The following is a 14,413-nucleotide window of genomic DNA, read 5'->3' on the forward strand; positions in this document are numbered from 1 at the left end:
TTTCTTACTTTATTCTTTGTTACTTTATTTACTACTATTTTTAATCTCCATGTGGTAAAGAAGTGTCTCTATTAATAAAAAATATTGGGAGTACTAGTTAGCTTTCAGCAGAAGGGAAATTTTTACTCAAAAAACAGAAAAATTAGCATGACTTTTACAATTCTATGGAAAGATCGAATCTTGCTATATAAATTCTGATTCATTCCGCGAAATTAAGATTTTTGGAATACAAGAACGCATCTTGACCATAGAGAATCCCATGTCACCTTTATAATTTGTTGCTCATGCTCACGAGAATAGTTTTAGGAATTTTTTAAAATGAATATTTATAGTTTATGGATCACCTTAACACATAAATTTGCTCCTTTGTCCGTCATATAGAAATGAACCCCTATTTAACTTAGTAGTATCAAAATAGAAATAGAAAAGAAAATCGAAGCCCACCAGATTTCTGTGGCTCTGAGCGCGCCTCCTCACCTCAAATATTTATAAGACATAAATCATGAAAAAAACCGAAAAACCTCCAACACAAATTTCAGCAAAAAACCTCAAAGATTAGCTTCTAATCAATGGCTGCTACCTCAGTTTCTGCTTCTGCTTTTCTTGGGAGCTGGGCCACAGGTGAAGACCACTCCTTGCTGCAGGCCAAGGTGGCCGGGCCGCCGCAACTCAGGGTGGCGGTACGGCCGCAGCCAATGATGGGGAGTAGTAAAGGCGGCATCTTTGCTCCGGCCGTCGTCGTCACTAGAAACATCATTGGAAAGAAGAGGTTCAACCAGCTTCGAGGCAAGGCCATCGCTCTTCACTCACAGGTAACCAAAATTCCAGCATTTTGTTTTCACTCAAAATACATTTCGAACCAACAGATTGAAACCCTTTTTTTTATCTGTTCAGGTGATAACAGAATTTTGCAAATCGATAGGAGCTGACAGCAAGCAACGGCAGGGGCTTATTCGGCTGGCCAAGAAGAACGGGGAGTGGCTTGGTTTTCTTGCTTGATTCGACTTATGCTTTCGCTATGATATAGTAGTACAGAATATGTATTCATACACACTCAAAACACAACTCTTTTCATGTGACATGAATACCTCTGTTTCATTTGCTCTTTCATGTTAGCTTGATGAATGAGCTGTTACATGTTTTGCTAATATTCAAAATTTAGTAAAAAGTTTTACAACAATCTGCTCACCAAACCACATGTAGAATGAAAATGAAAATGAAAATATCCTTCACATTCATAATATAACAGATAGACTGAGAGACAAAACACCAGTAATTCACTAGGAAGAGAGGATCGCAGCTCTCGGTTAAGTTTGGGAGCTTAATCAGTAGCATGATTCGATAACATCATAGGCTCTTGCTTCACACTTGGTATCGACTTCTTGGTGCTCTACTTTCTCTTCTCGAATCATCCTGTAGTAAGCCGAAACGATTAGAACATTAAGAAAGGGAGGCATCCGAGTGTACAATACTCATGAAGAGAGATTAAAACGCACATGAAAGCCGTATGAGATCTTGTCAGTGGTATCAATCACTTCCTTCCACTTCCTCCCAATGGCCATCTGCGTGGCAAAGATGAAAAAAATATCAATAAATGCCTGAAGCTTCTATCACTGCAAGGGCTTGATATATTTCCACTCCTACAGTTTTGCTAGCATTTATATAAAATAATAATTTTAGTTTTTAATCGACTAAAATGCCCTGGAAAGTTAGTGTCCTTGATGTCCAACCCCATAGGCATAAAGGACACTGTTGAATGACTAAACCAAATCAATTCTTGGAAATGTGATTTCCTGCTTCAAGTAATGGTTATGGCTCTTTTACTTTGTTCCTATCTTAATTTGGCCCCGGATTAAGTGGTTATCATTCAAAGCGCATAAGATCTCCACAAACTTAACACCTTTGAGTCTTAGCCCCTTCTGTCATATAGTAACCTACTAATATATCTTTATCTTTATCTTTATAGAATAATGCTGGAGTGATGCAACAAACAGTCATTATGACAAGATGAGATTTTACTCATCATGACTTCTGTTCTCTTTATTATCTGAGACCAAAATTAATGAAATCATTGACATGATTAGCTATCTAAGGAAATACCTGAGTTGCTTCATTGGCTGCGGTCTTGGTCCATAACGAGAGTTTATCTTGCTTTTGGCGCACGCTGGCAACGACTCCACATATCTCATCAGCGTCGTCAAACTGCTCTCCGATAAGAGCCATTAACTAACAAACAAAACCACAAAAAGAAAGTTCAAATCGGAAACCCCATGCATCCATCAATCATTTGTTCATAATCATCTAGTTAGGTCTAATTGTAAAACACATAGTAACCAGAAGTGAGGGACAACAATGTCTTACAGTTGAAAGCCACATGTTATCCAGATCAGTCTTTTTGTTGCTAGTCACAGTCCACTTGCCCCCATTAGCACACTCGGGGTCTTCCCATTTGGGCTCCACTCCAGCTTTAAATAAGTGAAAATCAGCATTTGCGGGGAACTTGCTAGGTCTAAATATCTGGTCATATAAACTGTAAAAAAAAATCACCATTTCATGCGGAAGTCATAACCAATGAATTGTCTTTCTGCAACTGACAAGAAAATACCCCTCGCTTCCCATCCCCACCCAAAAATAGAAAAACAATGACAAGCTGCAAACTTCACAGCATTCATTACCTGTACCAAACTTCAATAAAGCAACTTAAAACTAGTTATTGTCATGGAGCATTGGATATTTCCATAAGCTTCAGCTATTTAGTAATGGAACACAGCACAAATATGCAGGCAGATGTATTGCTCTTTGAAAATAAGGAAATGGCTCAATTAAAATGGGATAGCCCGAAACGGAATACGATTCAGCTACAGAAGGACAAAAGAAGTACTAGAAAGGCTCATTGTTATCGTTCTGGCTTACACCAGAACTAAACCGAGTTAAATGAGAATGAAACAAAGCTTGAGAAACATTGGACACACCTAGCATTTTTGTGTGCTCCTTAATTTCAGAATTATACATACATCATAATGCTAATAAATCTTAGTTTTGATGGATTTGGCACTGATGTTCAAAACAGTACCTCTAAGTGAAGAGAGAATGTATATGTTCTGCATTTTGAGAAGGATTCAGAACAGTTTTGATGCTTTTAATATCAATAAAACAAGAAAGAAGCAAAGTTTTAAGGTACCAATTACCAAGTCATAAGAAAGAGATCCAAATATAACTTCAAAACTCAAGACTCGCAGTCACAACCAAATCCAAAGTAATAGCAATCAAATTCCAATACATACATACAAAATAAACAAAAAAAAAAAAAGATAAAAGAGATGTACAAATAGGCGAGAATAATCAAAATAAATCAAAGCAACAAGCTTGTATGTCAAATCGGAAATAATTATCAAATTTCTTCGTCAAATCAAACATTTGGAGGCCTTAATTGGTACCTACCACCAGAATTCCTCGACGGTGTCGAATGTATATCCTTTGCGAAGCGAAGAGCCCCAGGCGGCGCCCTGCTTGGGCTTGGACTGATTATCGAACCAAAAGGTCCACTTCCTCTCGAGCTTGTGCGGCTGCTTCTCCGCCTCGACTGGTATCTCAGATGCCATTCCACCAAATCAAATCACCGATAAAAAAGGGTTGGGAAAGAAAGAGATATTTGTCTGCGCTTTCAATGGTAGAGAAACTCAGTTAACCGTAGTCACTAGACTTGGTTTATAGTTGAGTTGGGTTTACAGAATTAGAAAATTATTACAGTATGTCTTTATATTTTCAATTAAATTAGACTAAATTTATACTCAATAAATTAATTTATTACTAATAAAAATATATGAATGGTTTTTTTTTTTAGAAATTCACATGTAATGTTGAGCTTGATTTGAAAATAATCATGTAGTCTTAGATTTTAAAATGTTATAAAAATTTGTTCCTTTACTAAAGTAGTTAAAGTACCTAATTTATTTTAAATTAATCAACGTTTATGAAGTGATTTTTAATGCTATAAACTATCTAAAATATTTAATTATATACATGTACATTTATCAATATGATATAGGTTAACCAAAAATAATTGGAAAGTGATTTTTTAGAAAACGGTGTTTGGACACAATGTCCCTCTTGATTCCCGACAAGGATCACCTACAATAATTCCTACTACATCTCCTAATACACATACAAACATGAGTGATGAACCCCACCATCACTTATTATATTTGTGTGTATAGTATGATTTGTTGTAGGTGATCCAGAGCAATCTATTCCATAATGTCCAAATTTTATAGATCACATTATTCTATTCCTATTCTTTAATTTAAAAATATAATTAATAGAACAAATTATTAATGAATTGCATTACGAATTCCTGTAATATTAATACTTACATAATTTAAATTCTAAAATGTTAAAATTGCATAATTTAAATCTTAAAAATTAAAAATGACATAGGTCATGTACTAAAAATTGTAAACTATTGCGGTGGGTGTTGCTGTCAGTAGTATGACCGCTATACCCAATTTATGTTGGAAGGCTTCAATCATCCATGCACAACTTGTTGTTGTGAATTCATTCGGCTCGTATCGGTGTTGACTGTATAATCCTCGAATAAGGTTTTTGGATTAGAAAGGATGGGATGGGGTGGAGCTTTGGGAGGGGCTTAGGCTTGGCTTTGTCTTCCCATGCGGCTAGCTTCGCCGCCTTCGTCCCATTTAGATATAGACAACAGCGTGAACGGACATCAGAACTATCCAAATGAGCTCCAGGGAGCTAGCTTGCGACCTTAGTCGTTTGGAGGTGGAGCCCCAGGAGAATTGGGTGCCACCCGCCCAATTATCCAGATGCTTGAAGGGTCTGTGCATGGTCTCTTTCAGCAGCCATAATGTCGGCTTCGCTCGTTCCGCTGTCACCCGTCCTCATCTAGTTGATGCACCACCCGTTGAATTTTTAGATTTCGTCGCTTGATCGGGCAAAAGGGTTTCGCAACATACTTACATTGCGTTGAACAGTTCCAGCCGGTCGCTTTGCATTGTAGCTTCTGGTGACTCGCTCCCAAGTCCCAAACTCTCCTCCCGATTTTGTTGGTGCCAATGACCGGATCTTTCGAGGTGCCAACATACACCTTGACGTGCGGACGTTGATATTCGGCAAATCGTCTCCTTCCTTGGAGGAGTTGTTGCTCTCTTGAAGTTAGGACAACGGCTGCGTTGGGGCGTAGTCGTACATCTACCCGAATTGTCCTAGAGGGCGTCTCCATGTCCACTAGAGGTGACCACGGTTCAGGAACCGACGATTACGATTCGGAACCGCCGGTTCCGGTTTTGGAAATTGTTGAACCGGAATCGAACCATGCGGGTGTTTCGCGGTTACGGTTTCGGTTCCAAAACCACCGATTTCAATTTCGGTTCCGAACCGGCGGTTTTTTACGCTTTTTCACGGTTCTGAACCGCCGGTTTTTTGCGGTTTCGGCTTGGTTTCACAGTTTTCTGACGTTTTTTCGTGGTTCCGGTTTGGAACCGGCGGTTCCGACACGATTTCGGTTCAAAAAATTTTGAACATGTACCGAACCACGGTTCAAAAATCGACGGTTTCGATTCGGATAAATTCTCACGGTTTCGGTTCAAAACCGTAACCGGCGGTTACGGTTTCGATTTTAACCACCGGTTCGGTAAACCTTGGGCAGGTCTAATGTCCGTCGGGTAAGGCCGGTAAAAAAAATTGATGAAAGATGATAAATTTTGGAATTATAAAAATTAAAAAGTAGGAAAAACAGTAAAAAATGGTACTCCCTCCGTCCCGGATAATTCGGGTCACTTTGACCTAGCACGGGTTTTAAGAATTGTAATGAAAAGTGGGTTGAAAAAGTTAGTGGAATGTGAATCTTACCTTTATATATTAGTTTTATAATAAAATATGAGTAGGAATGAATTAGTGGAATATGGTGGTAAAAGTGAAATGAGACAAATTATGTGGGACGGACCGAAATGGAAAACTGGGACGAATTATCCGGGACGGAGAGAGTAATATTTTGGGGAAGTGAAATTTTTTTAATTTCCGATTTTCTGGAATTTGAAAAAAAAAATTGTTTAAACCCGTGCTTGCGAATGGGTGTCAATTAGAGTATCCACTATGTTAAAAAGTTGGGCTTCTTTTATGGAAGTATTTTTAGTAATTGAGGTATTTAAATTTAATTATAGAATAAAAAATAAATAGAAATGTGCCTTAGCTAAGAGCACCATTGAGGGTATTATGCCTTAGCTAAGAGCATAGAATAAGAAATGGATAAAAGTGGGTCGGGCTCACAACCATGCTCTTAGCTAAAAGCATGGTTGTGGATGCATAAATTAATACCCATTCGCAGGCTACTGAGTGGGCGTCACCGCTCACTCTTTTTGCGGCACATCGCCTTGGCTCGTGGTGCCGTTCCAGCTAGCTAAGCTTGCCTGCGCGGAATGGCCGTTCTAGGGAGCGACCCAATGCCCATTTCGTTCCTTTTCGCCCCGATGGGACAGTGATGCTGGATGCATCAACGCCGCGTTGAGGGTGCTCTTACATCCACCATCAGCTTTATCCTAATTCCATGAATCATATATTTGCACAAATTTCACCAATTAAATGCGCAAGATAAAGTATGCATAATCCTCCGTAAATTCAAGAAAAATAGGCTAGAGATTAATATGCTTATGACACGATAATGCATATTTATGAAACATATTAATCTTGATATTTTAATAAAGCAAATGTATCGAATCCCCACAAATTAATGTCTTACTAATCGGGAGCGAATGCATAAATTTTTTTCAGTAAAGGCTACACTATATACTCCTTCCGCCTCCTATTAAATGTCAACATTTTTCCTTTTCCATCTATCACTATTAAATACTCCACTATAGTATTTTTGACAAGTGGAAATATTTCACTAGCCCATCTCATTCAAATTCTATTACAAAATTAATATGCTATGAAAAATTAGGAACTAAATTTCACTCACTTTTTCTACCATTTTTTACGAAATCAAATAATTTCTTAAAAACTCGAGCTAGTTTAAAATGAGACATCACTTGGCCGAAGAAGTGAGTATATATTTCGCAATTGAAAATTAAGTTATGAATTTAAATTTTGCTTCCGCAAATTACATGGATCTTTTTAATTGCAACACTTTTAATTTAAAAACTATTTATACCCTATCCATTTCTTGTTATATATGTCAGTTTTCTATTTTAGTTCATTCCTTACTAATTAATTATCTAATATCATTTTCACTATTTTTTTATAATAAATCTTACATTTACTAACTAAATATATAAAGGTAAGCATATATCAGTAAAAATTTCAATTTACTTTCTTTTTACCTTCTTAAAAATAAGACATGTATTTAAGAAGATACATAGGCCATGTTTGATTGTCAGGATTCTGTATGGGAAAGTAATCTGATTCCTTAAATTTTAAATTCTTGTGTTTGTTTTAGTTTTTAATCAAATTAGGAAAGTAATCAGAATCCGAGAACAAGGAAAGTTAGTACAACTTTCTAGGATTCTGAATCCTAGCTTTTCTTGGTTATTCTTTTTTCCAGTTTTAGGATTCTTACATATTTAATTCAATGTAGTATAGTTTTATTATTATTATTATTATTATTATTATTATTATTATTATTATTATTATTATTATTATTTATTTATTATTAATTAGAATATTTTAAAAATAATTTAAAATTATAAATCATACTTAATTTCAGTATAATAAATAACTATGATTAAAATTATCATAATTATAACTTATTTTATAATAATTCATAATAATAATTAATAATTTATTAAATAAATAAAATATAATTATATAATATAAATGTATAATAAATAATAATATTTATTTTTATAAATTAATAATTAATTAATAAAGTCACAGTGCAATTTTAATTTATTAAATTTATTCACTTATAATATCCATAAATATTATAATTATAATACCAATTATTATTATTATTATTGTAATAAATGAGTATAATATTTCATACTATAATTATAATTATATTAGTGTATATTATGATGAATAATCCATATTTAAACTATCCATTGTAATAATAAATATAATATATAATTATTATTATTTGTAATTAATAATTTATTAAAAATTTTATATTATTATTCTTTTTTATAAATAAAAAATATTAAGTATATTTTTAGTTTGGTATTTAAATTAAATATAAATTTAAAATCTTGATATTTTCCAAACACAAGAAAGTAAAATTTCTAGGAATCATATTCTCGAGATTCATTTTCCCAGAAATCATTCTTTTTGCCAATTTTACTTTCCCGTCAATCAAACATGGTGATAGTATTGAATAATTACTAAAGAACCTTGGCTCACTATTTAATGGAAAACAAATTGGTAATCAGTACTTTTCAAAAGGACTTTTATATTGTTTTAATATTATATTGTGTTTTTTTAGTTTGTCTTCTTCATCCAAGAGCACCGCAGCCAGCCATTGTTACCCATTCTCCTCCGCAATTTTTATTTTCAGATTGGCCCCTTTAATTATTCAATTATCAATAATTTAGCCTTCAACGATATCTATATTGTAAGGGCTTAATGCAGTTTTAAAAAGTGTTCAAAAAAATTAAAAGTAGAAAAGATAAAAAAAAATTAAGGTAATAGCTTAAGCCCTACCCTTTTCTTTAATGTGTCTGCCCATGTTAATAAAAGTACTTTTTTAAAAAATTTAAAAGTGGAAAAGATAAAAAAAATTTAGGTAATAGCTTAAGTCCTGTCCTTTTCTTCGACGTGTCCACCCTTGTTAATGATAGTACTTTTTCAAAAAAATTAAAAATAGAAAAGATAAAAAAAGTTTAGGTAATAGCTTAAGCCTTGCCCGTTTCTTTAGTGTGTCCGCCCTTGCTAATGATAGTACTTTTTCAAAAAAATTAAAAGTAGAAAAGATAAAAAAAATTAGGTAATAGCTTAAGCCCTACCCTAGTGTGTCCACCCCTGTTAATAATAGTACTCCCTCCGTCCCACAAAAGATGTCAAATTTGTGGGACGATACGAGATTTTAGGAGGTTTTGTTTTGAGTGTTAAATAGAGAGAAAATATAATTTTTATATTCATACGAGAGAGAATTTTTTCCAAAAAAAAAATGTGACATCTTTGTTGGGACAAATTAAAAAGGAAAATGTGACCTTTTGTGGGACGGGGGGAGTCTACTTCATGATTTATTGCATTGATAAAATAAATTAGATTTGTATTTTAAATCTAAATCTTATTGCAATTCTAAGAGCAAGACTAAAATTGTCCAAACAGAAATACTAAATTTTTTATAATTACTTAAAAATAAAACTAATAATTCTTATTATATCCATATCATAGCAAACGCATTATGTCGCAAATCACCACTCTTAATAATGTCAATTATAATTGGCTGCCGAGATTACACTAACAAGGATTACAGTACATTTTATGTTTTAAGAGTTCAATTAGTGCTTGATCACGTGAGTTGAGTAAAAGAGGAAACTTTTTATTTTCATAAAATTAGTAAATCAAAGATGATCATAATAATGGAGTACTAATATTTCAAGATATTAAAGTACTTTGCATTTTCATTTTTTTGAGCATGTGTTAAATTGGGTACTCCTACAATATTATGATTCAATGAATAATAAGTTGATGTGTCTATCATCCTAATAAATAGATCATGTGCATACGGCATCAACTCTACCGCAAGTCGGTAGTATTTGGATTACGGAACTCTGAGTTCTTCATAATTAGGTCGGCAGATTTGACAGTCTTCCCAATTTCGCAGAATTCGTGACATTAATAGCAATACTGTTGCGTGTTGCGATTTGCATGTGACGCTATTAAATTGAATTGCTTTTTCTGGATTTGCAAGGAACAAGTATAGTCTTAGAGAAGAGAAGAGTGATGGCAGCCGCTGAAACTAATGGAAATCCGGCCTTGTCCACAGTGGCGCCGCTTGCGCCGGTCACCAGCGAGCGCCCGGTGCGCACAGATCTCGAAACTTCCATTCCCAAACCCTGTCGGTTATTTTCCCTCTTTCTCTTCCACCTCAATTGTACTTCAATCTGTGTATCAATTTTGTTTGAATTGTCTATTTTAGGTGTATTGATCACCGGTATTTTTAGAATTGTTAAAATTTCTTCAAAATTTTCTTAGTATGTAGTGCAATCATGTATGTGAATTTGTAGGAGTTGTTCGGTTTGCAAGATTGTATCCAGGATTAAATTTGTAGTGTGTTTGGTTTATGAGATTCAACCCTACAACTCAATCCTAGATGGATAATCATGGGATAATCAGTCATAGCTAACCCCCGTGACTAAAATAATCTCACAACTCAATCCTAGTTTGTATCTTGGTATTATTTTATCTTAGAAACCGAACACCACCGTAGTGTATAAGTGTGTCAGTGTTGCCGTAAATATTTGTGATTAAAAGCCGTGACTAATCCTATCCGTTGTTCGGTTGTATCTCATGATTAACCATCTCACCTTTATCGACTAATTTAATTCTAGACAAATGCTTTTGTGACTTATCTAGTATCGCACTCTCATCTTGTCTAACGAACTGAGCGGTGCCTTGGTGTTTTGGGAAACGTGAATTTAGATATGGTGAGAGGATTGGTTACTCCAGATATGGAACACCCTGATGGAACTCCTGGGCATAGCCATGGTGATATGAGTCCCCTGCAGCAGCATGTTGCTTTCTTTGATCTAGACGGCAATGGTATCGTTTATCCATGGGAAACCTATGCTGGTAATTTTCATTCCTTCATTACTTAGTTTTCCATTGATGAGTGGAAAGGATGTTTCTTTGCTCCCACTTCCTGATTATGATCAAACTTTTTTATTGTTGATATTGGCATATCCAAGAATGAATATACATGCATCTCCATTTTAACTTACAATATGAGAAAGCAACAACAGTTAGCATTATGGATGGACATTGACATTTATCTTTTTGCAGGATGCCGGAAAGTTGGACTCAATTTCTTTATATCACTTTTCCTGGGTATTTTTGTCAATTTGTCAATGAGTTATCCTACTCTCCCAGTAAGTATGACTGTTTTATAGTGCAGATCATCATCTTCAATATGTGTGGCATTGCTAGTATGATATGTAGTTGAGCACGCATGGTCTTTCGTGTTTAAATTGTTTTGAATTCAACCCAATCAAAACTTATGCCATTTGAAATCTCATGGTTTTGTTTCGAAATATTATCGAATGTTGATATGGCGAACTACCTTGTGTTATTTGCAATGGCTGCATATAAATTTACTGAGTGAGATACTTAATTGTGCAGGGATGGCTTCCCTCTCCTCTATTCCCCATATACATAGCTAATATCCACAAGGCAAAACACGGAAGTGATTCTGAAACTTATGACACGGAAGGAAGGTACGCAATCAGTTTCCCTGCCTTTGTTAAACCGCAAAGCATGCATGATACCTAACAAGTAGTTCGATTCTCAGATACTCCCCTACGAAATTCGAGAGCATCTTTAGCAAGTACGGAAAAACTTATCCAGATAAGCTTACATTCAGAGAAGTGTGGAACATGACGGAAGCCAACAGAAATGCCTTGGACTTCCTTGGATGGTAAGTGTCATTCAGATTTAAGATGCAGTCACTTTTACTCCTTCTTTTCAATATCCTTGCGTTGTTTTTTAATGTTGCAGGATTTTAAGCAAAATTGAATGGATTGTCCTCTACATTCTAGCTAGAGATCGAGAAGGTTTGCTGTCGAAAGAGGCCGTCAGGCGCTGCTTCGACGGCAGTTTGTTCGAGTACTTTGCCAGGATGCAAACGCAGGGTGACCAAAAGATGGAGTGAATGGAGTTATGGTTAGTATAACATTTAAAATAATCAAGATAGTGCATATATATGCTAGTCTCCTAGGTATTGTTATGTTAAGTGTGTATGCAATTGTGAGATTGAAGTAATGTTGTTTCTTTATATATAGTACTCTTTTTATAATGTGTTGCATATATGACACTGCTTAAAACAGTCTAGAACTATTCCCCAGATAGAAAAAGAACAACATTTTTATTGAAGTTGCTAGAACCGTTACATGATGATGATCAACATAAGTAAGAAGTGAAACAAGCTAGAGCATTCAATCGAAGACGTTAGGCAACGTAGTAGAGAGGATTAGGCAGCTTGAAGGTCCTTTGAGCAGTGGGATGCCCTTGAATGCTGCTCCATTGGTTCCCTAATATGCCCCATATACGATAGCCACAACTCATCAACTGCTCCCTCACATCAGCCTTGAATTTTCCGATTTCCTTCTTCTCATCTTCTGCTCCTCTGCAATTGCAAACACTAGATTAGGAAACGGAACCAGAGAGCACGCCCGGCCCTAAGCCTAGGCGAGGGGTACAGCCGAAAGGGAGAGAGATTCCAAACCTTAGTATGAGAGTTTTCCATCCATAAAAGCCAGCATTAATAAGATTATCAATTGTAGCAGATCTGAGAGACTCCCTTCTTGATGAAACCAAAATGAGCTTTACTCCTAGCCCTTTCAACTCATTGTAGAACATCAACGAGTGCTCAAGCGCCGTAGCTTTGCCCTTCTTCATCCACTCCTCCATCGACGTCAAGTTCAGCTTCACACCCCTTCAGCGTAAATCTAAAATCAACACATGACATTATAAAAACTCCAAAAACTAGCTGTGGTTAGTTATCCTCACCCGAAGCCATGATTCATGTAGTAAGGCACGGTCGATAGGAGGGTGTCGTCAACATCAAAGATCCACGCATCGGCACCATCTTTCTTGAAGGCGCAGCTGGTGCTCACGTAGACCCTGCACTCATCTATCGTCCTCTCGGAGTCCACCTTGTACTGCATCGATGTCATGTATTTTCCCATGTACTCCACGCACTCCTCCGGCACAACGTCGAAATCCCGGATGTTGTGGAGCTCGACGTTCATCCTCCAGCTCTCGCAGTAGTTCTTGAGGGTGATTTCGCAGCCATATTTGATTGCTTTCTGATCCAAGATGCTACATTCGCTTGCACATGATAGGCCTAACTGTATATAGCAGATGGCCAAGATAACTAGTAGATTTCTTGCCATTTGATTTGATGATACAACTTCTCATTGGATTGCATTGTATTTATATGTGATGGCTTAGGAATTTAGCCTAGGCATATTTCTTACCATTTCAATCTTAATTTATGTAAAAGCAACTTGACTTCCATGTTGAAATAGAAAAAAAACAAAATGCTCCACTCTTCTGTCCATCATAGCCAAAAAAAATTACACTACTAGTGTTTTTCAATAAATGTAAAAAGTCCCCGCACGTCGACCAGACTTCAGAGTCAGAACAGCGCCAGCAAATATGTGTAGTTTGCATAATTAATATAGGCATGTTGGTGTGTCGTGTTCAGTGTCAAAATAAATGGGACATATTCCAAAAATAAACATTTCGAGTGGTGAGAAAGTTATTTATATTTACAAGGTAAAACATATTGCAAAATATACTATTTCCTCCGGCTTTCGTCGTATGTCCAACTAATTTTGATCCGAACGGGTTATAAGAAATGTAGAAAAAAGTGAGCGGAAAATATTAATAGAATGTGAGTTTTATCTTTATATATTAGTTTTATCTTTAAAAGTGAGTAAAGTAAGATAAAATAGTAAAAGTGTGAGTGAGACAATTAATAAAAGACCTCCAACAACAACACGGTACTGGGAGCATTAATATACTGTTTTTCAAATGTATTAAAATAATAACATGATCCATTATTTTTTAATTTGTTGATTTCAACATTATACAATTATGATCTCATTAGATTCCTTATTATATCACCTTTAATTTAATATTTTTTTATAAAAAATAATTTAAATCAAAAAAATTATGTGAAATTTAATGCTTTGAAATACATTTTTGAAGAGAAAAAATAATTACTATTGTATATTCATCTGACTGAATAAATCTGAAAAAATAATTCTCTCTCTATATATATATAGTTTTGATAAAAAAAATTAAATCTTAATGTATAATTAAAGATCTAATTAGCTCAATAAATTAATTGTCAAGATTAAATATCCCATATGTCATTTTATAGTATATTAGGCCATTATTATTTTTTATTTTTCCGGGGGGGGGGGGGGTGATATTAGTCAACATAAATTTTTGGTTGATTAATTCGATTAAGAAAAATAAAAAATTAAGGATTAAAAAAAGGATGTTTTGATTTGTTTTTCAAAAATATAACGTGGGAAAGTGGGTTGTTAGGAGTATAAATTAGATCATTACAATACTTAAGTAAAGTCATTATAGTGCATTAATCAATTACATATGCAGATACTTTCCATTGAAATGGTCATATTAATTTTACATCATATACCTGTGTATATATGCTACAAAATGATAATCCATATAGGATATTTAATCTAGATGGTTGATTTATTGATCC

General features: G+C 34.9%; 4 protein-coding genes across 5 annotated transcripts; 2 read left to right on the forward strand and 2 right to left on the reverse strand.

The window, feature by feature from the left end:
- Nucleotides 1-501: 501 nt before the first annotated feature.
- Nucleotides 502-1,110, forward strand: LOC125201874 (protein PROTON GRADIENT REGULATION 5, chloroplastic-like). The gene is made up of 2 exons (XM_048100162.1): nucleotides 502-812; nucleotides 895-1,110. Exons 1-2 carry the CDS (start codon nucleotides 570-572, stop codon nucleotides 997-999), a joined length of 348 nt encoding a protein of 115 aa, XP_047956119.1. The 5' UTR covers nucleotides 502-569; the 3' UTR covers nucleotides 1,000-1,110.
- Nucleotides 1,077-3,685, reverse strand: LOC125201873 (eukaryotic translation initiation factor-like). Its single transcript, XM_048100160.1, has 5 exons — nucleotides 3,442-3,685; nucleotides 2,362-2,530; nucleotides 2,101-2,226; nucleotides 1,497-1,562; nucleotides 1,077-1,413 (listed from the first exon to the last, which is right to left on the reverse strand). The coding sequence occupies exons 1-5, from the start codon at nucleotides 3,600-3,602 to the stop codon at nucleotides 1,363-1,365; spliced, it is 573 nt and encodes a 190-aa protein (XP_047956117.1). The 5' UTR covers nucleotides 3,603-3,685; the 3' UTR covers nucleotides 1,077-1,362.
- A 5,968-nt stretch (nucleotides 3,686-9,653) lies between these two features.
- LOC125201909 (peroxygenase-like) lies at nucleotides 9,654-11,968 on the forward strand. Of its 2 annotated transcripts, XM_048100204.1 has the most exons (7): nucleotides 9,654-9,747; nucleotides 9,869-10,015; nucleotides 10,600-10,749; nucleotides 10,960-11,045; nucleotides 11,296-11,390; nucleotides 11,465-11,590; nucleotides 11,671-11,968. In XM_048100204.1, the coding sequence occupies exons 2-7, from the start codon at nucleotides 9,901-9,903 to the stop codon at nucleotides 11,822-11,824; spliced, it is 726 nt and encodes a 241-aa protein (XP_047956161.1). In that variant the 5' UTR covers nucleotides 9,654-9,747; nucleotides 9,869-9,900; the 3' UTR covers nucleotides 11,825-11,968. The 2 variants fall into 2 exon arrangements, with proteins under 2 accessions (XP_047956161.1, XP_047956162.1); XM_048100205.1 differs by lacking the exon at nucleotides 9,654-9,747 and having other exon boundaries at nucleotides 9,757-10,015.
- A 50-nt stretch (nucleotides 11,969-12,018) lies between these two features.
- Nucleotides 12,019-13,082, reverse strand: LOC125201908 (acid phosphatase 1-like). The gene is made up of 3 exons (XM_048100203.1): nucleotides 12,682-13,082; nucleotides 12,398-12,607; nucleotides 12,019-12,298 (listed from the first exon to the last, which is right to left on the reverse strand). The coding sequence occupies exons 1-3, from the start codon at nucleotides 13,065-13,067 to the stop codon at nucleotides 12,121-12,123; spliced, it is 774 nt and encodes a 257-aa protein (XP_047956160.1). The 5' UTR covers nucleotides 13,068-13,082; the 3' UTR covers nucleotides 12,019-12,120.
- Nucleotides 13,083-14,413: the final 1,331 nt, after the last annotated feature.

Source organism: Salvia hispanica, chromosome 1 (genome assembly GCF_023119035.1).
Source record: "Salvia hispanica cultivar TCC Black 2014 chromosome 1, UniMelb_Shisp_WGS_1.0, whole genome shotgun sequence".
Classification (NCBI taxonomy): domain Eukaryota; kingdom Viridiplantae; phylum Streptophyta; class Magnoliopsida; order Lamiales; family Lamiaceae; genus Salvia; species Salvia hispanica.